Source organism: Gobio gobio (assembly GCF_949357685.1).
Source record: "Gobio gobio genome assembly, chromosome: 12".
Lineage (NCBI taxonomy): Eukaryota > Metazoa > Chordata > Actinopteri > Cypriniformes > Gobionidae > Gobio > Gobio gobio.
The window spans coordinates 41,905,852-41,932,842 of NC_137105.1; the positions used below are offsets into that span (position 1 = coordinate 41,905,852).

The 26,991-nt window shown below is 38.7% G+C and overlaps 1 protein-coding gene across 1 annotated transcript in view; it reads left to right on the forward strand.

The window, feature by feature from the left end:
• The window catches only part of pinx1 (PIN2 (TERF1) interacting telomerase inhibitor 1), a 43,255-nt gene extending 16,495 nt beyond the window's left edge, over positions 1 to 26,760 (forward strand). Inside the window, exons 6-7 of the mRNA XM_079831391.1 lie at positions 6,281 to 6,366; positions 23,709 to 26,760. Of these exons, the coding sequence (XP_079687517.1) occupies positions 6,281 to 6,366; positions 23,709 to 24,359 (737 nt within the window). The 3' untranslated portion in view covers positions 24,360 to 26,760. The remainder of the gene's footprint in view (positions 1 to 6,280; positions 6,367 to 23,708) is intronic.
• The last annotated feature ends 231 nt before the right edge of the window (positions 26,761 to 26,991 follow it).

Consider the following 26,991-nt stretch of genomic DNA (forward strand, 5'->3'; position numbering starts at 1 on the left):
TTAGATTCATCTGCGCTGATGAGCCGTGAATATCCACAACCCACGTAAATATAATCATTCCGCAACTAACTGGAGTTCCAGATTTTCAACAGAGATGGCGACAAAAGGCAAAACTTGCGGACTTGCAGCTTTTAAGTGAACTTAAAGGGGTCATAGAATGACATTTTTGTACAAGTTAATATGATTCTTTAGTGTCTAAATGAAAAGTTTGTAATATACTTTAATTAAAAATTCTCATTAGTATTGTAAGAAAACACTCATTTTACCTGGTCAAAACCAGCTCAGTTTTCAGCAAGTCATTTCAGTGTATGTGACTTTAAATGATAATGAGCTTTGCTCACCCCGCCCCCTCTGCTCTGTGGGGCGTTCGGTTCGACCCGACACAACACCACAACACACGTGGAGTGTTGCCTTGACAACATTTGAGGGTATATTTTCGAGAAATAATGGCAACGGGAGTCTCTGAGGAAACATCTGAGCAACCTTATCATTTTGAACCGGAGTCGGACCAGGAACAGATGACGAACCCATCGAAGTTCGAACAGGACGTTTCTGAATGGTTGGTTAACGTCATGTCACTTTGATCTATCTTTGTACTGGCAGAGTAGCGTAGTTGCTATGTGTTTACTGATGTATATGTTAGTTCATTGACAGATTGATGTTATGTTATAAGATTTTTTTTTTACATTACTTCTTAATCAGTAACAGACACCGTTATAAACCATGTACAAAAGTAAGCTTAGTGTAGTGTTACCACGTTAACTTTATCACCGGAGTACACAGTTTGTAATAACAAACATAACGCGTTGTTCATTATAAACGTGGGATTATGAATTATATTGAGAACGTCATACACAGAAAGCATGCCGTAATGTAACTTACCCTGTAAACTTTAGCCTCATTCATTGTGAAGCATGCAAGCGATTTGCAAAGATTAATATAAAGGTTAATAAAACGTTACACTCACATCTTCCTGAGGTGCAGCAGGAACACAATCCTTTTTTCAAGAGCAGCTTATTAGCAAAACCTGCTTTATACTGACGCTCGTTTATAAAGCAGTCTGCTGAGAAATGATTCGCACAAACATTGACGTTGATCTGGGGGAATATTCCCTTCTAAAACAACTCCGCAGCCACTGGGTCTTCAGCGGTTCGGATTTAGGAACATCAAAATGACTGCTGTGTTCGTTATTACACCCAACAACACAACACCACAATCGCTTAGACGCCATTCTGCTCCAGCGTATCAACAATGGCGGACTGATGTCAGCTCGCTCAGGGCGGGTCTGTGTTGAAACGCTGCTGTCAATCAACAATCTTAGGAGGGGCGTACACCGTGTAACGTCACACGATCAGACGGCTCGATTTGAGACAGGGGAAAATATATAAGGAGATTAAAAAAAAACACTGGATGTATTTTTATCATTATAGGATGGTTGTGTACAGGCACTGCCAACACACATTTCCGTATAATCAACTTGTAAAAGTGCATGTACCATTCTATGACCCCTTTAAAACAATCTTCACATTAACCCATTATTATAAATCTCATATTTACCTGTGGTCTTCCTACCTGTTAGACATATACAGAAATGTATTAAAGTTGAAGTCATTAAACGCCTTTCTTAACTGCATAAATTATTAATTAATGCTAATTGAAGGGTAACTAAACCCTAAAACAACTTTTTTTAGTTAATGATCTACAAGACTTGGGCTTTATTAGTGCCCTCTTAAGGTTGGACGGTGGCTACTGCAGTTAAATTGTCCTATTGGATGTTGTTTGCCATCGTGACGCATGTTAGCTCTTCCAACGGCTCACTACCCACACCCCTGGCACGAGCTCACCACGCCCTAAGAAATGTTTTGATCACATGAGAACTGCTTCACTCCAGAATGAACTCTCATGTTACATGAAGTAGAAACATTATGAATGAAACTCACTTGAAACTTGCTATTTACATTCTAATGACGAAAATACGGTTAAATAAGGCAGTTGTCAGTACACGTCAAGCTTTTCTTGCGCTATTTTTGCCGTCCGTCGTGTGTATAGATACTTTTCATACATGAGACATGCTTTCAAACCTTGACACACAAGTGGTTGCCGTGGTAACGCACAACAATACCGTAACGTGCTTGCGTAGATAGTCTAACTTTTATTTGAGGAAATCTGTTTATAATAGGCTATTCGATTTTAACTTATTGGTCCTGCTCTGCCTATTGATTCAGTTCATTTGAATATAAATACATTGCATGTATCTGATCTATTTTTAGTGGCATTCAGTATCAGGATTTGACTGTTCATAGATTAGGTCAGTGGTTCCATTCTCTCTTGCGTTGCTGCTTCGGTAGCATCGTTGCTGCTTCGGTAGCATCGTCGGCATCGGGAGTTAAGATCGCAGTTTGAGCCAGCGGCCCTGTGTCCACAGACAATTCACCCTCCTCCACTTCAGGTGAAGGTGGGGGAGATAAGTCCTCTTCGAATGGCCGCTCCATTGCAAAGCTACTGGCGTCACTCCAGTCACTCTGTATCTTTGCGAGTCTGACTGACAACTGTCAATCAATCCATCACTGCGGGTCTCAGGTGCATGCCCCCCGCTCAGCCCCGCCCTCGGTTCGTCCCCTCTGTCTCTGCTGGGCTCGACCACTTTTCCAGCATTTTTTTATAATATTGCCAGTGGGTGGAGTTAGGCTCTGACCAGGGGTTGGGTTACCCTTTAAAGCAACAATCTTCTCTGATAGCTTTTTATTCTTTGATTAAAATTAATGACAGACATCATAGCAACTGGTTTATTAGGCTGCTGTCACCTTTCGATCATGACGCCGATCTGATGCGCTGTCACATGCATCTGATTTTCTCACAACTCTTTAAGGTAATTTAAGATGTTATTTAACTCATTTAAGACTGCTCTTATGAGAATACTTGATAAAACAGGCGATTTGGCATAATTCTGTTCTGATACTGTCGTGTGTGTGTGTGTGTGTGTGTGTGTGTGTGTGTGTGTGTGTGTGTGTGTGTGTGTGTGTGTGTGTGTGTGTGTGTGTGTGTGTGTGTGTGTGTGTGTGTGTGTGTGTGTGTGTGTGTGTGTGTGTGTGTGTGTGTGTGTGTGTGTGTGTGTGTGTGTGTGTGTGTGTGTGTGTGTGTGTGTGTGTGTGTGTGTGTGTGTGTGTGTGTGTGTGTGTGTGTGTGTGTGACATAGACAGGACATTCACAGACAACACATTCTCTTTGTCTTGTCACGCTTAAATGATATAAGCATGCATAAGAGCGTGATCATATAATGTAATGCTAGCCAAAGGATGATAGAAAAACGGATGCTGCGGTAATTGCGTTAAATATTTTTAACACGTTAAAACTGAAAATATGAATCGCATGCCTTGCACTAATTTTGACAGCACTGTTTTTTTTTTTCCCCAAAGATATATTTTTGGCCTTTTTTGTAAGTAGACAGGATGAGTCAGAACTTGATCCACTTTTGTGGCACGACTGAAGCGTGGTGTTGTGACGCTTCCCCTCATGTGTATGTTGATGGGCGTGCGTTTGAGCCAGTGGGGAATGAAAAACAAAGGACTAGCGAAACACTTGCGCATGCCCATAGCGGTAAATTTGAGGAACGCCCATCAATATACACATGAGGGGAAGCGTCACAACACCACGCTTCAGTCGTGCCGCAAAAGTGGATCTGTACTCTCAGTTTTGCCGTGTTCATTTCATCAGGTGGAAAGCACTAATTGCTAATGGGGGTGTTTTCAGAGCACCCCTGTTTCACTGGTAACATTCTGTCTTCAGAACACCCCCCTTGTTTTCACTTCTTTTGGATTAGCACAACCCACTGGATAAGAGAGACCGATTGAAGTACCGGTAGTTTGCTGTATTATTTATTTAATTGTGAGCGTTTTTTCTGCTCTTGATCTGGTTTGTTTAATAAATATTCCTTTTTTATTAAAGTGGATGTGCCTTTTGTTTAAGAGTAAAAGCTTTAAGTTAATAGTCTATTCGTGTCTCAGCTGCGAAGGTGAGCTGAGCTCCTATGTTCGAGCTGCACAGAGCGGCTGAAATGATACTATCTGTCAATTATAATACATATGACAATAACAATTGTCTAAATGATGTTGTATATTCCTCAAAAGTTCTTGTGATGATATCAATAGTTGACAACATAGGACTATATTTTCGGAAATCATAGGCTATTATATTGCGCAGGTGCACGTGATGCAATGCTGTCAGAGCCGACAGACTCGTGTGTCTGACTCGTTTCAGTGCAAAATAATCAGCTTATAAACGATTTAATATACTGCAAATAGCCTACTAGTTTATATTTATTTATAATTCATTTAGGCAGACAACAAGGCTACCAAGTACTGCGCACAGTGTGCAGCTAATTAATTTAACGTTTTTTTTCCTAACGTAATTTTTAGTCGATTTTTAGTCGAAAATTTCAGGACTTCAGTCGACCAAGATTTTCTTTGGTTGATTACAGCCCTACACTGTAGTCACATGGACTATTTTAACGATGTCTTTGCTACCTTTGTGGGCCTTGGAAGTTGCATTGACGTTGCTGCCTGTGACTGGTTCAGAAACCCCTCGGATTTCATCAAAAATATCTTAATTTGTGTTCCGAAGGAGTTTGGAATGACATGAGGATGAGTAATTAAAGGGTAACTTCAGTGATTTAGCATTAAGCTTTGTAATTAAACTGTCATTTGTGCAGTAGAAATGTGAAATTATTTTTGAATTTGGTGCCTTCGAGACTGAGAAAAGACAGAATTTATTTTTGTCTCATGTGGATGAAAGACAACAACTCCCAGAATGCACTTGTTTCGCTGCCCTACGAGGCCACTCCATACACTGTCGTTTTGATCTTCATAGTAATACAATAATTTTGTTCAGTTAGAGAATAAACACTACAATTAAAAACTGAACGTGTCTTTTCAATAAAGTGTGAGTGAGCCGAACGAAAGTCGGCACAGTCGCAGCAGTGTCAGATTTCATTCGAGCTGAGGTAACGTAAAGCGTCAGTCTGGCACGTTTTCAGATCGCATATGGAAGCTAAACTATCACAGGAATTCATTGAAAAGTTGAAACACTCACTTTACTCTGCACCGCGCTCCGTTATGATTGTCTGTGCGGCCGCCTGTGCGTGAGATCTCTCCCCTATGGGCGGGTTGATACCATGTGGAACAGCTCCATCTAGTGGCTGTAGTCTTTAGCCTCTGGCCAAAAAATCCTCAGATGATTCAAAATGACGATATTTGCGTCATCAGAGGATTTTTTCCAGAAATAAAATGCATAATTCTCTCGTCTCAGGGGGATATGAGGGGGGGAAATACCATCATTTGAATATACTACCGGGTTTCTACTGATACACAAAGCCTAATGCTAAATCACTGAAGTTACACTTTAATGACAGAAGTTTCAATCAGTACATGATTCAAATGTTCCTTTTTGGTTGAGTTAATCCTCTAAAGGTTTTCTGTGGCACTTGTAGTTACACCCAAAACTAACCTTTGTTAGTTGATAGATCTCTTTTCCAAAAGTAAAAAGGTCATTTTTAGGCTCCACTTGATGTCCACTATGATCAGTGGAAAGCTTGTTCGGCCTGGCCTTTTGTTTAGACTGCTTACAGGATACCTTGGTTACTTGAAGGCAAGGTCTCCCCTTTGAAAGCCACGCTGAAAAAGACCCTAGAGCAATAAATAAGCGAGTGTTATCAGGAGCTGCTTGGAGGAAGAGGATGCAGCTGTACGAACAGGACTCGCGGCTGAGACGGGCGCCCAGGCACTCCTGGAGCCTTTGAGCTGTTGGAAAACGGGAGGTGTGAGGTGGGGCCGGCCCTGCACCGTTTGTTTTTCCTCAGCCGTTTCATCCCCTGCGACCACGCAATGTGCCCTTTTTTACCTCTAAACCTTTCCTCTCGGCAGGAGTTCAAAACTGTCCTGTGACCCTTATCCATTAAAATCAATAGTTTACACCGTTCAACGCCACTAGAAAAATATCCATTTGTCAACAGGTTGCGACCGGAAACATTTCCTTTTCATCTCTCCAGACGTTTGTGAAATGCATAAACACGTTTCCCCTTTTAAATTGGAAAGTAATGATCAATAATGTCTTTTTAAATATGTAATTGGTAGTGCATGATAGTTTGACAGAAGGACAGGTTGAAATTAACTCTGCTGCCCTTACAATGAAGCAAAACTCAAAATGTTTACACAAATGTTCTATTGTGTGGAATAATGTCAAAGATCTATAAAAAGTCTCCCATGTTTTTAACCTTTTCTCACAGGAAAGGACCTGTCCAGTCGCAGCAAAACAGACCTGGCTTGTATTTTTGGGAAGCGATCGAAACAAGAAACAAGAGACCAAAATGAGGTAAGCGGTGTAACTTTGGCGACACAATTTTTAATTTTAATTTTTTTATTTAAGATTAGTATAAGCATAATGCTTATTTACCCCCAAAAAAATCATATTTGTCAATCCATACGATTGAGAATTTCATGTGGGTTTCCACACGCAGATTTCAACAGGTTCAAGTTTTTTACTGATTTGCCGCATTGACCAACAGAAAGCTGTGCAAGCTGTGATTCATACATTACTACACTATTGACAATAATACAATATACATTTTTAGCATTTTTTTTTCTGTGATCTCACCGTTACAGTGAAACGCCTACAATTGAATGGGGCCTTTTTTTTAGATCACTTTAAATCATTTTAACATTCAAATAATTGTGCCTACAATTAAAAAAAATTGTGCGAAGAAAAAGCTTAAACTTTCATGTGTAATGTTATATCCAATTTTACAATGTTACCATGACAACGCAAATCTAGAAACTAACAGTCACACCTGCCCAGTGTTGGGGAAGTAATTTGAGTTACGTAATCAGTTTACTTTTTCAAGTAACGAGTAAAGGAACTCATTACTTTTCAAATTTATTTGACTGACATCTCTCCTGTCCCCATGTTGAGAAAAATCGAGAGTAAGTGCAGAGGCGTTGTGTGTAAACATGATGGTTATTATAGTTCTAGATGAAATGTGAGCATTTATTCATCTCATTTGCACAAAGATTCAGTACTCCTCAAAATGAATAAAATCAGTAAAATGCAAAATCAGAATACTATGCAAACCTCCAATAATGTTAACTAAAACAAATATTTTTATCCATTTAATCTACTTTTATTGACCAATGTCTTGCTGCTGACCTTCGATGATTTAGTTATACCATGAGCAAAAATTACTAGGTTTTTCCGGCATCCTTTTCTTCCGTTATCCAGAATGGCAGCACAGCAAAGCAGTGCTGCGCCCTTGAAGCCTCTTAAAAAGTAACTAAGTATCTTAATTAGTTACTTTTTAAGGGAGTAACACAATATTGTAATGCATTACTTTTCAAAGTAACTTTCCCCAACACTGCATCTGCCAATGGCTGGTGACTTGAAATGTAATGGCCATAAATATGTTTTACCAGCCATGAAACATAGATTAATCCTTATTAAAGTATAATAGTTACTCAGTCAAGAGCAATGAGTGATTTATTTTTTTTGTCTTTTGTTGTTTGATTAACATTAAAAACACAGACGGCAGCAGGAATATTAGGCTGCTGTCACTTTTAAGAGCTAATGCACTGTTACACATGTGTTTTATTTCTCAACTCTTTTCTTTACGTTCACTAAAGCCATAACCGGCTGTGTTATGTTTACAAGGATACTTTCCAAGATGGACATTTTGACAATTTTGTTTGAATGTCTGTTCACTTGCAAGAAGTGCACTCAGTATTTGTGCGCTGATTTTATAAGATGTTTGCACACATAGAGTGGGGAGAACAAGTATTTGATACACTGCTGATTCTGCAGGTTTGCCCACTTACAAAGCATGTAGAAGTCTGTTTTTTGAGTGACGGAATCTAAAACAAAAATCCAGAAAATCACATTGTATGATTTTTAAGTTATTAATTTGCATTTTATTGCAAGACATAAGTATTTGATACATCAGAATAGCAGAACTTAATATTTGGTACAGAAACCTTTGTTTGCTATTACAGAGATCATGCGTTTCCTGTAGTTCTTGACCAGGTTTGCGCACACTGCAGCAGGGATTTTGGCCCACTCCTCCATACAGATCTTCTCCAGATCCTTCAGGTTTCGGGGCTGTCGCTGGGCAATACGGACTTTCAGCTCCCTCCAAAGATTCTCTATTGGGTTCAGGCCTGGAGACTGGCTAGGCCACTCCAGAACCTTGAGATGCTTCTTATGGAGCCACATTTCTTAGTTACCCTGGCTGTGTGTTTCGGGTCGTTGTCATGCTGGAAGACCCAGCCACGACCCATCTTCAATGCTCTTACTGAGGGAAGGAGGTTGTTGGCCAAGATCTCGCGATACATGGCCCCATCCATCCTCCCCTCAATACGGTGAAGTAGTCCTGTCCCCTTCGCAGAAAAGCATCCCCAAAAATTGATGTTTCCACCTCCATGCTTCACGGTTGGGATGGTGTTCTTGGGGTTGTACTCATCCTTCTTCTTCCTCCAAACGCGGCGAGTGGAGTTTAGACCAAAAAGCTCTATTTTTGTCTCATCAGACCACATGACCTTCTCCCATTCCTCCTCAGGATCATCCAGCTTGTCATTGGCAATCTTCAGACGGGCCTGGACATGTGCTGGCTTGAGCAGGGGGACCTTGCGTGCGCTGCAGGATTTTAATCCATGACGGCATAGTGTGTTCCTAATGGTTTTCTTTGAGACTGTGGTCCCAGCTCTCTTCAGGTCATTGACCAGGTCCTGCCATGTAGTTCTAGGCTGATACCTCACCTTCCTCATGATCATTGATGCCCTACGAGGTGAGATCTTGCATGGTGCCCAGGCCGAGGGAGATTGACCGTCATCTTGAACTTCTTCCATTTTCTAAAAATTGCGCCAACAGTTCTCGCCTTCTCACCAAGCTGCTTGTCTGTTGTCCTGTAGCCCATCCTAGCCTTGTGCAGGTCTACAACTTTATCCCTGATGTTCTTACACAGCTATCTTGTCTTGGCCATTGTGGAGAGGTTGGAGTCTGTTTGATTGAGTGTGTGGACAGGTGTCTTTTATACAGGTAACGAGTTCAAACAGGTGCAGTTAATACAGGTAATTAGTGGAGAACAGGAGGGCTTCTTAAAGAAAAACGAACAGGTCTGTCATGCAATAAAATGCAAAATAATTATTAAAAAATAATACAATGTGAATTTCTGGACTTTTGTTGAGACCAGCAATTTTTGTTTGTTCAGTTGAAGTGTACCTGTGATAAAAATTACAGACTTCTACATGCTTTGTAAGTAGGAAAACCTGCAAAATCATCAGTGTATCAAATACTTGTTCTGCCCACTGTAACTTCCCACACAGCATGTGAGTAATGAATTGAGTTCCCTTTCGCATCTTCTTGAGCATTAATATTTAAATTGGCATGGCTAAAACTTTTGCGAAGATGCAGCACTGGCCTGTCATCTGCCGCGAACGTCGTTCACATTCATGTTCTCACAATTTTGCATTGTGTGAATTTATAAAAATGTTACCGGCTAACTGGCGATTGACAGTCTCATATACTCGCCAGCACCAATTTTTACTTTTCAAAAAATGGCCCCATTCACTTTCATTGTAAGTGCCTCACCTTAACCTAATGCCCAGTACACATTGTAAGATTTTGGGCTGTCCCAGACGAAAGATGACCAATCATGGTGATTTCTGGGGTCGTGGATCCTAAAAATTTGCACACAGATTTTCAAAAATGGCCGCTGTCACGGTCTTGCGACCAAAGATGGACTGAAAATTGCTGCTACAACCTATGTCTACTGACTAGCCAATAAAAATGCAACATGAAATGGCGTATTGTACTACTTACCTCTAGCTCCATTTACAAAATTGGCTTGCAATGTTGGCCTCTTTTCCCTTGCCATGGCCATGTCCTTATTCTCCTTTCGCTTCCTCTTCTTTTTTTTTCAACCCACATAAAAACCACAATTGCCAAAATGAGATTCATCTTGCTCTGTTTGGTTTCCACTTAACACATGCTGATGACATTTTATTATTCTATAATAACTATACAATATGTCCTACCCAAAATTATTAGATCCATCTTGTACAGTGTGATTTGTAATGATTTTATAGACTTGCTGAAATCACTGGCATTAAAAAAAAAAAGCAAAAGAATAAGGTTGTTTATGGTAACCAGCATTATGCCTCAAATGCACTTGTTTAAACCAGAAAAATCCTTAAAGATCCAAATATGAGCTTTTCCTCAATGTTGAGCTGACATTTGAAGTGTTACATAAAACATGAGAATGATATTGAGATGTGGCAAAGCTATTGCTGCGGGTTGCATGTCACCTTACGGTCCAGCCCACCTGTAAGCACCGCTGACCTCTGCTTTCACGTGACCCGCTCGCAGCAAGTTGCAGGCTGATAATGAGCCGTGTCATAGCGTGCAGTCTGACTCCACACACAAGTCACTGTAGGCAGGGATCCCGCTCAAATCCCCTTAACGGATTTGCTCCCGCTCTTTCCTCTTTCACCCCATAGTCCTGTCGGCCACCTCTGTGGTCAAATCACAGGTAGTGTATTTCTGATTATGTGCTGGTGGGCACGATCAAACTCCGTTTCCCCATCATCTCCTAGGTACAGGAGGCAGTGATGGAAGTAAAAAAAAAACAGAATTACTGATGATCCCTTCAAAACTTGGTTTGAAGAAGTTGGTTTGAAGGGATTATTTAGTAGACTTTTTGGCTTACATGGCTCTAATAGTTTGGATTCAGTTTGAAGGTAGCTCCACCAGCCATGGTTGTGTTTGTATTTCCTTTGGAAGTCCACCTTTAAATTTGGTATTGTAATTATTTCGACACTTTGCAAGCGGACACGTCCTAAATATAAATGTAAATGTATACTGGATTTTTTTTGTTTGTGGTTTAGTTCTTAGTGAGATTTGTATTCCCACAAAGAAACACCATTGCTTGCAAGGCAGCAGAAGAATAGTTTTAGGTAAGCTTAGGTTTTAAGCTTTGGCTCGTGAATGAAATGTCGTATCAGAGCAGCTTTGCTGTTGTCATGACACTCGGCATGTCTCGTTTTCTGGCTGCTGTGCAAAGACGGTGTTGTGTTATATGTTGATTCGCATACAGTGTAAAACGCTTGGTTATTTTGGTGTTTTCTTATACCACAATTCAGAATGCGAATAAATAAAAAAAGATTGTTAGAATCTTTGCCATTCAAAACAAAATTAACCATGTCAATGGGGATTTTCAACTACTATTTAATCTTAAACATTTTAAGTAGAAAGTTTACAATTAAAGTTTGAATATACGGTAAGCAGTTCCAGTTGAATTTATTGTGGGCAATTGTGGAAAGAGAGAAGGAAAAACAGTGTTGCCTTGAAGGAAATGCAAGTAAATTCATTCCTCAGTGTAACAAACTGAGCAAACAGGTAATTGCCCAATTTATTAATGTGTCTTGTAAAGATTTGGTTACTTTGTTTTGTTTAGTTTTTAGTGATCTAGTTGCTAAGTGCCAGTTGTGTATGGAATTTCACATTCTTGCGACATACTTATGGGTTGTGTTATAAACTGAATAAATGAAATGAGGGAGTCTGAACAGAGGTCATATTGACATTTTTCAAAAGTAATCTATTGGTTATTGGGATTTAATTTTTTTTTTAAATTAATACATTTTATATCTTGGTGTTCAGGTGCCATTTTTAGTTTTTCACATTACATCCCAGTTTCATTTTCTTGACCTTTCATTCTTGGTTGTCTGTGGTTACCTCAGCCTTCGTGACATAGCAATTCCAAGTACATAATGTATGTGCTGCAGGTCTGAAGCCCCCGCCGAACTGCCTCTTTACTGAGAAAGCAACACAATAGCAGCATCTCATGCTTTGCTTGAATTTGGAAGTGCCGGCAGTGTGCTATATATTTTTTTTTTTCTTCCGCTAATCGTTTTGTTGCAGTTTGTTATTGTCCTACTCTGGAGGGACTTCATTGACCGGATTGAAAACCAATCTGAACAGGCTCACAATGGTATCCCAGGAGGCCGTATGGCGAAGGGCTGGTGGCGAGCCCTGTAAACGAGGGGCAGTTAGGCCTGCATAGGAAGCCAAAGAGGGGGCGTTGTTTATGTGTGCATTGTGTGCTTGTGCGGTGATGCAGCCTGTGGAAGATTTTTGCCTCATAGATGCATCCTGGGTTCACAACGGGACGTGAAGGTGATTGTAAACCTGTTTAATACAGTTTTTAGTGACTGAGCCTGTGTCATCGCTGTTACCTTGCAGGTTTTAAGTGCATCACGCAGTTAGCGACCATGCAAAGGGCCGATCTCACTACTGCTGTGTCTTGGTCGCCCTCACTCCCACCTCTTGCACCAGGGGTTTTCCTCCCCTCTCTCAGAGCTTCCTGCCAGTCCCTTATCTCTTGTCACAGTGTTCTCTGACACACACATACGTGCACATGGGAGCCCGTTCCAAGTCTCCCCTGATCTCGTTACCTTGATTTAAAACTGTTACGGAGTGGCAATTGTTTTGTTGTAGGTTTTTTTTTGTGGTAACATGAGTTTTGAATTTTTTTTTTTTTTTTTTTTAGGCACTACTTAATGTTTCAAGGTCTTGGAAATATCACATCTCTGAGGAAGTTCAACAAAAATTGGAAAGTGACCTAATTGCTCTTCATTTTTCTCTCAAAATCCAGTTGCCCACTTTTTTTGTTCGCATAAACACATTGACAGATTGTGATGGACACTATACACTCACCTAAAGGATTATTAGGAACACCATACTAATACTGTGTTTGACCCCCTTTCGCCTTCAGAACTGCCTTGATTCTACGTGGCATTGATTCAACAAGGTGCTGAAAGCATTCTTTAGAAATGTTGGCCCATACTGATAGGATAGCATCTTGCAGTTGATGGAGATTTGTGGGATGCACATCCAGGGCACGAAGCTCCCGTTCCACCACATCCCAAAGATGCTCTATTGGGTTGAGATCTGGTGACTGTGGGGGCCAGATTTTAGTACAGTGAACTCATTGTCATGTTCAAGAAACCAATTTGAAATGATTCGAGCTTTGTGACATGGTGCATTATCCTGCTGGAAGTAGCCATCAGAGGATGGGTACATGGTGGTCATAAAGGGATGGATATGGTCAGAAACAATGCTTAGGTAGGCCGTGGCATTTAAACGATGCCCAATTGACACTAAGGGGCCTAAAGTGTGCCAAGAAAACATCCCCCATACCATTACACCATTACACCACCACCACCAGCCTGCACAGTGGTAACAAGGCATGATGGATCCATGTTCTCATTCTGTTTATGCCAAATTCTGACTCTACCATCTGAATGTCTCAACAGAAATCGAGACTCATCAAACCAGGCAACATTTTTCCAGTTTTCAACTGTCCAATTTTGGTGAGCTCGTGCAAATTGTAGCCTCTTTTTCCTATTTGTAGTGGAGATGAGTGGTACCCTGTGGGGTCTTCTGCTGTTGTAGCCCATCCGCCTCAAGGTTGTGCGTGTTGTGGCTTCAAAAATGCTTTGCTGCATACCTCGGTTGTAACGAGTGGTTATTTCAGTCAAAGTTGCTCTTCTATCAGCTTGAATCAGTCGGCCCATTCTCCTCTGACCTCTAGCATCAACAAGGCATTTTCGCCCACAGGACTGCCGCATACTGGATGTTTTTCCCTTTTCACACCATTCTTTGTAAACCCTAGAAATGGTTGTGCGTGAAAATCCCAGTAACTGAGCAGATTTTGAAATACTCAGACCGGCCCGTCTGGCACCAACAACCATGCCACGCTCAAAATTGCTTAAATCACCTTTCTTTCCCATTCTGACATTCAGTTTGGAGTTCAGGAGATTGTCTTGACCAGGACCACACCCCTAAATACATTGAAGCAACTGCCATGTGATTGGTTGATTAGATAATTGCATTAATGAGAAATTGAACAGGTATTCCTAATAATCCTTTAGGTGAGTGTATATCCCCTTTTTTATTTATAGAAACCAGGAGTGGCAATATATTAAAATAATTATAAATTCATTAAAATAATGCCATAATTCCAATAACTTAATGTACTTTAGTGTTTGCGCTTTTTTTTCTTTTTTCTTTTACCAATGTATTTCAACTTTTCTGTGATCAGTTTTGACTCACAAATAGCAATTTCCACTCAATAAAATATTTCAGACCATTACATAATTATAAAAAAATATATTAATCCAGAAATTTCCATGACTTTTCCACAATTTAAAAATGTCCTCCTATATCCAGGTTTTCCAAGGCCGTGGGAATCCTTGTTCTTAAATAAAAAGGAATAAATAAACAGTTGTTGAAGAAACCTAAAGTAGGAATCATAATGCAAGCTTCCATCTTAATTTTTATCAGTTTTTCTTCTGATCTTAAATCTTGTTTTGTCTTTTTTCAAAATATTTTTAACCCATCTTGCGGGTCTTTGGAAATTTGCTGAGGCCCCCTAGTGGGCCCCGGCCCCCTTGTTAGAGAGCCAGCAGTGTCCGAACAGACTGCTGTCTGGAGGCCGTGCTGCCATCCATCACTGCCTTTTTCTCTGAAGGATGTGGGAAAGTCTCAGTGGCAGGGAGAGCAATGTTCATGACTAGTGCATTTGTGCCTTGCTCACAACCGTCTTTTACTTCATCACATTTTTTTGTGTGTTTTTAGCTTTCAGTATTTATTCTTGATGTCTCTTATTTCATTCCCTCCCCATCCCATTTCTCTCGTTGGCTCGTTCTCTTCTCGGGGGCCTTAGTTAGGCTGTAGGCTAGTGTGTACGGAGTCATGAGGAGTGGGTGTGATTTATCTCCCTCGGCCCCTCCGTAGCCCCCTCCACTCCGGCAGGCCCAAAGGAAAGAGCCGAGTTTGCTTGAACGTGGCTCGGTTTGCGAGGCCCCAGCATTAGCTGAAATAAACCCTCCTGCTGCTGGTGAAAAATGTCCTGTGATTGGCTAATTAATCAGTCAAAAGGGGAGCGTCGCGGCCTGTGACTTGAGGGACCCGAGCAGGCGACCGCTGAGGGCCCGCTGATAAATGGACTCCCTCCTGCTTCATACATCAGTGAAACTTAGTCATTTTTTACCACTGCTCTTTGCGTCAATGGTGGATCGCTAAGGCCTACACTTATATATTTTGTGTGAAACTCTGTCTGTGTGTGTGTGTGTGTGGAATGCATTTCAGACAATCGTCTGATTTGGTCTGCGTACTTTAAATTGCTCAATAAATATCGTCTATTCAGCATAATGTCCACATCAAAGTTTTAGTTTCAATATTATTGTGCCCTAGATTTTTCAGTTTGAAGCCTGAAACAATAGACTTTTAGTTTGAAAATCCAATGATAAATTTGATATTTCTTGTGATTTTAAATCCAAATAAATTTAGTATGGTTTTGGCCATTTTACTTTTTATTTTTTAATATTTGTGCCTGTGATTTACCCCAAAATTATGCCCAAAAGAGATCAATTGCTACCTGTTGCTGGAAGTGCGTTGCTTAAAATAAACTAATTTCAAAATGTACAATATGTACACTACCATTCAAAAGTTTGTGCTCAGTAAGATGACTTTATACATTTTTAATTGATCAGACAGTAAAGAGATTTACAATGTTTCCACATATTTCCAGTTCCAATAAATGTTTTCTATTCCTCAAAGAATCTATCTAGAATGTATCTATTTTATTAAAATTCAACTTTTCCATCACAGGAATAAATTATATTGTAAATATATTAAAATAGAGAAGTCTTTTTATATTGTATTTCACAATATTACTGTTTTACTGTATTTTCAATCAAATAAATGCAGCCTTGGTGACCAGAAGAGACTACTTTCAAAAACATTAAAATATTTTCCCAACTCAAAATTCTAATATATAAATTGTACTTGAATATTTTAATAATTAAGTCCAGATTTGTGTGGTTCAAAAATGTGTATATATAACTCTCTTATTATTATTATTATTATTATTATTATTATTATTAGGAATGGTCATGCATATCTTTTATTCAGCAAATATTACATCTGTGTACCTTTTTTACCACTCTTCACACTACATAAACATACTACATGCATACCGGTATGCGCAAACCGTCTATATATTGTTTTTTTTTCTTTTCTTTTTTTTAAACTGTTGTGAATTGTGATTTTCTTTTATTAAAGTAAGCGGCGAGAGGGTTAGCGTCTGTGGTTGTCTCCATGGTTCCAGTCAGACATTTCGTCGCGCTGTGTTTCCAGGGGTTGGCGTGACCCCCTGTGGCCTCTCCCACTCCCACGGCAGCTCTAACACAAAGCCCTCAGACTGGAGGGTGGTACCTGTAGCTGTTCTGAATCAGCCCACGCCCGTCCTCATGAAGGATCGCCAGCCAGTTGACTTGTCCGTTCCCCCGATGCCGCCACCTCACCAAATGAGGAGAAGAGGCTGCACCATTTGGCAGATATGGTGAAGGGGCGAGAGGCAGCGATGTCATTGGCCGCATGGGAGTCGGCTGGTGGGCGGAGTTGAATAGTGAAATGCTGCTGAGGATGCAAAAGTTGAGCTCCAAATATGCCAGCAGGCTTTAAAACTCAGCGGTTTTATTATGGGAGCTCTATTTCACATTTAATATATTATTACACACATATATGATGTTTTGGAAATTATATGAGAGGTTACTACAGACTTTAAAATTCTAAAGATTAGCTTCATTACCAATTCAACATTTATTTGTTAGCAAATTAGTCTTTTTATTTTAAAGTTGCACTACTGTTTAAAAGTTTGCGGTCGGCAAGTTTAAATGGGTTTAATAGAAGTCTCTTATGCTCCAAGGCTGCATTTATTTGGTCAGAATGTACAGTAAAAACTGCAATATTGTGAAATATTACAATTTAAAATAACTATGTATTGTAATGTATTTTAAAATTAGAATTTTCAGTATGAATTTTCAGCAGTCTTCAGTGTCACAATGTCTTGTTGTAAAATGCTGATTTGATCCTCAAGAAACATTTCTTATCAATATTGAAAACAGTTGTGCTGCCTAATATTTAATATTTGTGGGAAAAAATGTCATGCTGCTTTGATGAATAGAAATTAATATGAAATTAAAAGACTTGTGTAACATTTATAACTGTCTTACCTGTCACTTTTGATCAATTTAATGCATCCCTGCTAAATAAAAATATTAATATATAAAATTACTGACCCAAACTTTTAAACGATAGTGTAAATGTTGGAACCATGGCTTGGTGGTTAGTATTGAGTTCTGGTGCTTATGCGGGTGGTGCAAGTTCAAATCTGGCGTGCGACATTTCCAGATTCCTTTTTTCTATCCCTATAATTTTCTGTCCTCTGTAGCAAATTGCTAAAAATAAAAAAGTGAAAAACGTAGAACCAGAAAGCTTTTTCCCATTATTGCACAATAAATTGCAAGAGCCCACAATAGGACTGCATATATTATGACTAGAAGATGTGTGCTCAGTCAGGACCAGACCGCAGTGCAAACTGGCACGTTGCAACCATGTGGTCCAGCATGTTTAACTTCTCAACTAATGCGGTAACCGACGCCTGTGCGCCGGTGTTCAAAGGCATGTTTGTTTTCAAGCAAGAGAGCCCTAATATGTTCTCAGATAACATCTAATTGCCTCAAACAAAAGCACAACCTCCCTTACGCTGTTGACAGGGCTACAGAATAATGAAGAAACGGACCAAAATGACTGCTTGCTACATACCATCCGGCTACTGGCTTTACGCCCATTCCCAACCCACTGACATGTACAAATTAGTGTGAAAATAAAAACGGCATTAACTAAAAAGGGTAACTGAAGTGGCCAACTTCAGCAGTCATTGTAAGCCCAGGCAGGGCTGCCCTGGCATGGTGATTACAGTGCGAACAGAGGAAGCTAACCACCCGACGCTCCTGAGAGCCACCACCACTGCTGTTTTCGTGGGTCTCGGCTTGCATTTAATCACCGCCAGTTTAATCTAATAAATCACCGCAGGGCAGAGAATAAATGGTGTGTCCTCCATCTTGGGGCTGACACATCAGCTCCTTGGAGGGCACAGAAAGGCAAGCACTTTACATTGTAAAGCAAGCAGAGTTTAGTGATGATGCCCTATGCAGTGTGTTGTTGCCATTTGTTACTCGTGATAAGTAATGAAGTCTAGGGTTGGTGGAGAGGTCTGCATCACGCAGGCTTACTGTTTGCATTAGGTCTACGTCTTTTGTTATTCAAAAACCCCTTCATCAATTACACCTTCATTTACCCTATTTTATTCATTCCGTTTCAGGGTTTTGAATTTTTAAAAAAAATGTATTTACTTTTATGTTGCCTGTTTTAAATTTTAAATTGTATTAATAATAATAATAATAATATTATTGATACCAAATTAACACACCATGCAACCTAAAAGAATGTTTTTGGTGTATATCTGGTTTAATGATGATAACAATAATAATAATAATAACAACAATAATATCTTTATTAAAACACTATTTATTATTACCATTATTATACCAATTTAAAATGCACCATGCACCCAAACAATGTATTTTGTGTATGTGTAGTTAAATTAATAATGATGACAATGGTAATATTAATTAGTGCTGTCAAACAATCGTGATTAATCGCATCCAAAATAAAATTTTGTTTACATAATATGTGTGTACTGTGTATAATTATGTATATTTGAATGCGCACACACACACACGATTAATCGTTTGACAGCCCTAATATTAATACAAATGTATTTATTATTATTATGAATTATTATAATTATTGTTATAATACCAAATGAACATACACCATACAACCCAAAAGAATGCCTTTGGTGTATATCTGGTTTATTATTATTAACAATATTAATATAATAATAATAATTATTATTATAAGCAGCAATGTGCTTGCATCCATTAATCTGTATTTCAATTTGATCCAATGCTATGAAGCCATTTTACGCAACATTTGAATGCATTGTTTTAAATGAGCAAGTTGTCTAAAGTTTTGTGTACTTAACTTGTGTATTGTTGCCTTGTTAAAGAGCATTATACCAAGCATACATTTAAAGTACTTTGAATCAAAGGATGGCTTGTAATTGGACCATTTGCTTTGTTCTACTTCGTTACATTACGTTAACATAATGTATTATATCATGATGCATGTTAAAATGCTCATTAAACCATGCAAAGCACTGTATTGCGTGGGTGCCACCTGTTTTGCTGTCCGCCCACGTGAATGATATGAAGGATGGCGCGGAGGGTCCTTTCTCCTCATCAGGGAGGGACAGCTGGGTAATCTGGGTCCCGATCCATAAGCCCAGGCCACCACCAAATTTATAATAGTGGCAGGACAATGAGAACACGCTCACACAATCAGCCCTCTTCCTAATATTGTCTCAATATTATCCACTGGCCTGCGAGCGTAATGGGCCGTGATCCGTTTTGTTTAGAATATAGTTTAACTTGGAACCCTCGAAGGAGTAAATTATCCTCAAATGCTTCCATCCTCAAACATTGGGGTGATTTAAAAAGAGGAAAAGCACCATTGATGTCTCTTTGAAATAAAAGTCCCCCGAATGAAGATTGATTGATCATTCAACTACAGCTTTTTTTAACATCTAATGATGTTTTCTACAGTTGAATGCTACAACAAGAGCTAGTCAGGCACATTTATGTACGTTTATTTATGTTAAGTCTTTTAAGTTTATCTAAACGGGTTATTATTGCAGAAATATGACAATTTTAAGTCTGGTTTGCAAGATACAATCAAACCAAAAGAGACCAAAGCAAACCATTATTTTCATTTAAAAATGAATAAATATACATTTATTTTGTCATTTTTATAATGATAGCACATTGCTAACAAACTGAACTTATTATTGTAACTTTATTAATGCATTACTACAGGTATTGTTTGATGGTTTCACATCCTCAGCCAGGGTTATTCTAAAAGTATTACAAAATATCTGTACTAGAAATAATCTTAACTTTATATATAGCACAGTATTATTGTACCATATTGCAGTCTTTAATCCCTGGACACTAGAAGTTCTCATTGCTGACGCAGCATTTGCGGTGTTAAACTAGCGTAGTCAGAGCGCCGTGTCTCAATGCTGGGAGGAATATTACTTTTGTGTTATAAATTAGGGACTCTCTGACATACCACAGAGTGGGACAAATTAGTTGCAGTTTTCAGCAGCAAATTCAAGAGTGTTCACGATTTGTTTTATTGTTGGTTTGTTAAACACATTGAGGCATTTCAAAAAGGTTTTTTTTTTTTTTTTTTTCCCACTGTCCCTGGCTGCTTTGGACTGTCTGCTGCAATGTGTTGGCGTCAGCCACGATGTCTTGTTCTTGTTTCCTCATCGCGGCCTTTTGAATGTCCCGACGCCCCCTTCCAAGTCCAACCCCACTGCCGCGCCACCCCCACCCCTCCAGCCGCCCATGCCTGGGGAGAGCGGAGCAGGAAAGAGCCCATAGCTCCTGCTGCAGGGGCCTTATCTGAACGCTGCACACAGTTCGGGGAACGCATCCTCTTCCTGGGGCCTCCCATCTGCCAGGAGGAGAGAAAGAACGAGGGGAATGTGGAGGCAGAAGAAGCCAGAGAGTGTCTGAGAACATTTCAGGGGCCATTTTTGTTGTGTTTACACCCTCATTAGGACGTCCAAGCATAGTCATGAAACCTGGACTTGCGTTATCTCCGTGTCAGCCTTCCTGCTGGCTTGTTTGTTTGCTTGTTGTGTGCTTGCATGTGTGTGGTATAACCCAATCCGTGCTCAGCACTGTTGAGGGAATGCTACCAGCAGCACTTCTCTCGGCACATTAGAGAGATAAGCCTAATGGAGGTCCCCAGGCGGTGAGACGTCGCACCACACACACACACTATCACCACCTCTCCGATGAAGAGGATTTCCCCACTCGCTCCATCTCTCTTCCTCTTCTTCTTCTCCTCCCTCGTTCTTTCTCTCCGGAGAGTAATTTCACAGTTCGCTCCAAAATGCCCCCCAGTCGTTTCTCTAAGTCCCTGCTACACGCTGTCAGCCGCATCTCCTCTGAAGACCTCTTTTGGTCCCCTTAAACCAGAAATATAGATTTTATTTTTTGGGGAGGGAAAAGTGAGACTTCTGTTTTAATGAGCCTACATCTGCAGTTCTCCAGTCTCCCTCTGGGCTACTTCCAACTTTTGAGGGGCCTGTGGCAGCAACTTGTAGTCACAATGACCATCTAGAGCATTGGTTCCTAACCTTGGTCTTGGTCGACCCACAACTCCGCACATCATCTGAATGAACATCATCAGCAGAGACTGAAGACCTCTTGCAAGATGCAAGTTTTGGCCACTTGTGATCCATATACAGCACCTGCTGCAGTATTTCAATCAATAAAACCTGTGTTTTTCACGTTAAGTGTTTTAAAATAGTCCTGCTAAGAGTGGGTTGTACCAATACCCATATATGAATACCCAATATTTATAATTATTATTGTAATGTGTGTGTAGTTGAGCCATTTTTCACTATTTGTATATAGAATGCTTTTTAACCTTGTAAGAATTGTAGGTAGTCCATATGTGTATTGTTGTTTCTTGGCTGTACAAATCCTTTGCACACTGTTTTTTTTTTCCGTCCGGTCCCTCCATACATCTTTTGAAAAATGCCGTTTTCACCACCGTCTCTCGCGTAATGTAGAGCACCAGCGTGGTTTAGCGCAGGCTTCAGAAGTGGGTATTCTTCACTGCAAATCATTATGCATTGAGGAGGCCATTAGCAAAATGAAGACGAATGGGAGAGAGAGTCACCGTGATAAAGTATTGGAGGACGACAGTTTAATCTAAAGTGTTCCTCTGTGGTCTTTCAACATAGTCACTGTGTCTTGCTATAGTTTGCCTGTTATGATTAAACCGTGTGTTACGGTGGAAAGTTTGTTCTCTCTCTTAATGCTTATAATCACGGTCTTAGTTTGGCCAAAGCGAGCACTGACTCTTACTCATCAGGCAAGTTTTTCAGGAATCAGTTGTTTAATCCAGTCATTTGCACAGTGACTTGTAGATACGCCTCCTTTTAAACCGTTTTCTTTATAAAGGTGGTGGTGAATATTATACAACAGAAAATATGAAGAAATGAACAGAATCAGATTCTTGATCGATTTAGAGGAAGAAATGTATGTCTCTTTAGACCTTTTCTATTTTTTTCTTTAAAAATGAAGCAAGATTGTTTTGTAAACGTCTGATACTTCAGACGCAATTCTGCGATGTCATTAGATACCTGGGACAAGTCTCAGCATGACAGGAAGTTGATTGACAACAGTTTAAGCATTTAATGACACGTATGTGGGTGTGTACATCATGTTACTTTAAATGAATTGTCCTGTTCCTTCCTGACTGACAGGGTCAGTTACTCACACTTGACGCGATCATTTCATCAGTTTGTTCCACTTGCACAATGTGTTTTCGAATCTTTGGAATAGTACTGTTATTACATTATTATTATTATTATTATTATTATTATCATTATTATTATTATTATTATTGTTGTTGTTATTATTAAGTGATATAATACAGTATGATATTTTTTTAATAAAAACTGTATAATACAATACTAGTGTATTACATTTATTGTTATTATTAACAACAACAATACATGTAATGCATTAATATGTATTTATTATACAGTTTTTATTATAAAAATATCATGCTGTATTATCCCTTAATAATACGAATATTAATAATAATTTTAGTAAAAAGTGTGTTTTAAAATGTTAATTTTTCATTTTAGTAAAATTTACTGTATAATCACGATGATGATGATAATAATAATAATAATAATAATAATAATAATAATAATTCTAATCATTTGTAATTGTTTTATTATAAAATTGTATATAAATTGTATAATAATAGTAATAATAATAATAATGCAGTATTATACATTTTGCTTTGTTTTTTAATTATAAAAATATATACCCTTATCACGTAGTAATAATAATAATAATAGTAATAGCGTTTATGTATTTATTTATTTATGTGTGTGTGTGTATTATAAATTGTATAATATTACTATATTATACAGTTTGTTTTCATTCGTTTAATTAAAAAAAAAAAAAAAAAAAAAAAAAAAAAAAAAAAATATATATATAAATATATATATATATATATATATATATATATATATATATATATATATATATATATATATATATATATATATATATATATATATATATATATATATATATATATATAATTTTTTTTTTTTTTAATTAAACAAATGAAAACAAACTGTATAATATAGTAATAAAAAAAAAATATATATATATATAATTTTTTTTTTTTTAATTAAACGAATGAAAACAAACTGTATAATATAGTAATATTATACAATTTATAATACACACACACACATAAATAAATAAATAAATAAATACATATAAACGCTATTACTATTATTATTATTATTATTACTACGTGATAAGGGTATATATTTTTATAATTAAAAAACAAAACAAAATGTATAATACTGCATTATTATTATATATATATACTGTATTATCACATAATAATAGTGATGATAATGTAGTAAAAGTACTAGTGTTGTTGTTTTTTAATTGTAAAAAAATAATAATAATAATTTTATATTATTTATACAATTTTATTACATTTTATTATCAAATATTTAAACAATAAATTATTAAATAACTCATGTCATAACGTGTTCTCATGTTTGTTCCATTTCTTTAATTCAGGGAAGCAGTGGATCTGACTCTCAGGAAGAGAGAGAAGAGGACAGTGACACCGTAACCAATTCAAACCCAGAGAAGGAACTAAATACAGTGACCAGCACACTGACCATGCAAGAGTACTTTGCCCAGCGGATGGCCAAGATCAAGAAGGCTCGGGGAACATGTGACCCAGCCGTCAGCAGCAACGCATCATCTCCACTGACTACATCTGCCTCCGTGGAGGACTCCCTGAACACCAGTGATATGGAACCGTCCAAAAAGAAGAAAAAGAAGAAAAGGGACAGAGAGAGTGATCGAGATGGCACAGGGGAAAAGGTAGAGGAAGATGCTCGGACCTCAGTAACAGGAGGGAGTGTTGAAGAGCCTAGTTACTCACAGAAAAAGAAAAAGAACAAGAGGAAACGAGAAGAGAGAGAGGAGGATGCGTGCAGCGCCCCTACAGTAACGGGTGGTGCCACTGAAGAAGAGGCTCCCACCACAAGGAAGAGGAAGGAGAAAAAAACATCTCTAGAGGTTCATACAGATGAACATATAACAGTAGAAACTGAGAATATGGACCCTAAAGTTTCAGATAAAAAGAAAAAGAGACAACAGGATAGAGAGGAGGGAGCGACTGAGGAAGTGATGCCCAAAAAGAACAAGAAAAAACAGTAAAAAATTATTTTGTACTGACTGCTTTTGAAACTCTTGGCTTTTTGATATCATCATGATTTTAATATCGATATCGCCAAAATGAATGGCAATGAAGCCCATGAATTGAAATTCATAATTGGTTTGTTTCTCCATCTTTAAACTAAATCACAAAACATTAAAAACATGAAAGTCAATTCAAAGTGAAGTTGCGCGTTTATTTATATGTAAGAGATTTTTTTTATGTTGTCAGGTTTTCAGAAAGCAGCATTATGCTTTCTACAAGACCAATATAGGCCGTAGTATGTAGGGTGAATTCAGGTTGATTGGGGCACTTTTTTCCCAGTCATCTTGATGGCAAATTGTGTCCCAATCAACCAAAGATCACCCTATACAATATATATGATATATTGAGATGAAATGGTGTTTCATTCATCATTCAGAGATCAAAAAAAGCTACAGAATTGTAGTTAGGTTTTTGGTTAAAATTTACAATAAGGTTGTATTAGTTAACATTAGTTAACATGAACTAACCATGAACAACACATATGCTCAGCATTAGTTAATCTTTGTTAACGTTAACTCGCACGTATATTAATGCATCAATTCACATTAAAGGGATAGATTAGCCCATGATTTACTCACCCTCAAGTCATCCTAGGTGTATATGACATTCTTCTTTCAGACGAATACAATCAAGAGGTTATATTAAAATAAGTCCTGGCTAACCAAGCATTATAATGGCAGTGAATGTGGCTCTGTTTTTGAAGTCCATAAAAGTGCATCCGTCCATCATATAACTGCACCACACGGCTCCGAGGGTTAATAAAGGCCTTCTGAAGCGAATTGATGCGTTTGTGTAAGACAAATATCCTTATTTAAAACTATATAAAGTAAATTATCTAGCTTCTGGCGGACCGCCTTCCGTATTCAACTTACTGAAAAAGCGTAGTGCCTCTCACAGTTCAAAATGTTTGCGCCATGTCTGTCGACATTGCACACCAGTTACGCTCGTAAGCATTTTGAACTGCTAGAAGCACTACTCTTTTTCCATAAGTTGAATACGGAATACTTTATTATTAATGCTTACATTCAACAAAGCATTTATTAATGGGTTTTGTGACCCTTATTTTAAAGTGTACACTATTTCAACATTAATGTGTTACTAACCAGTACCGTCACAAGGGCTGTGCCAAGTGTGCGACCGCACAGGGCCTCGCGCAAAGTAAAGTGACAGCTGACTTGATGATGTAAAAAGACAAAATGTGTATCGTAATGCTGTATTATTCTGCTTGTTAAAATGTATTTTGTAGTAACTTACAATATTTCTCTATGTGTGAGAGTGATTCATGCGCATAGGCTATATATCAGCGCGGCCTCGCACATCAAGTTCGTATAGAGATTTATTCAGTCCATTCAAATTCTGCTTTTGGTCGCCTCTGAAATGGGTCAAACCATAGATATTAGCTAAGAAATTCAAATAGTCTAAATATACGCTAGAAATCTGCACGCATTCATGGATGTACATTTATTGAATGGACAGAGAAAGCATGGACGCCCACAAGATTTCATCTGACGGTATGCACAAAAGGTTTTTATTTAACATTAGTTCACGGCTCTGTTGAATACTTGATTCTGATTGGTCAATCGCACATTCCAGCGGTATATTATTTCCAGATAACAACCGCCAAAGTGAACAACCTCCCGCAGTTTCTCTTGAAGCCAATGCAGAAGTGAATCAAACTGCCATTCATCGACTGGCTGCTAGAGACAGGCTCCAGAAGGGAGCAGAATCTCTCTCTTGAGCCCCATGTTCAAATGCCCAACTTTACAGAAGAAAACATGTTTACAGCCTGGTAAAAATTGTGGTTTTGGTCTATACGGCTAATTTTGCCCTTCATGACAACTGTGAGGGGGGTGAATTTTTTATAACTCATTCGTTTATATTATATAAAGCATTAAAGTTCTGCATAATTAAGGGCGTGGCCACTTTGAGTGACAGGTGGATAGCCATTTATCTGCTATCTGTTAGTCATCGCGTCACTTCAGCTCCACCCACGTCCCGCCTCTTTGCCCATGTTCTATTATCCGGGAGTGATGTGCGATGACGCGCTGCCAAGATGGCAACGGCCAGCTCGTTCCTACTTTACGTCCCTATACAATGTCCATGTGAATAACACACTGCTCATCCAGGTACTACGAGTTATCTTGACCGGTACTACTTGTATGCTTAACGTGTCACTCTGCTGTCGTTGACTGTCTGGCGCCATCTTGTGGCTGAAAAACACTTAACCACCAGAGGTTACAATGGACGCATTCATTTCAACATATATGGTAAAAACAAATATTTTCAGCAATGGATAAAGGCTTAAAGGCTTTTTTTTTTTTTTTATGGAAGCTTTGCGTAAGAGCTAATAAAATATTTAAACTCAAGACAATATTTTGTGTCTAATTTACTTGAGACAAGTAGCCGTGTAATAAGCGGGATAATGTACATCCAGGCGGTTGTTATCGGAATAAACCCCTTCAGAGTGACGCAAGACCCCTCCGCTTTGCATCGGGCTCCTGATCACTCTGTCGGGGTTTATTCAAGGGGGTAATCCAGCACCTGGAAAGCGTACCTTCCATTGGGGCAGCCATTGCTAACCAAGCCATC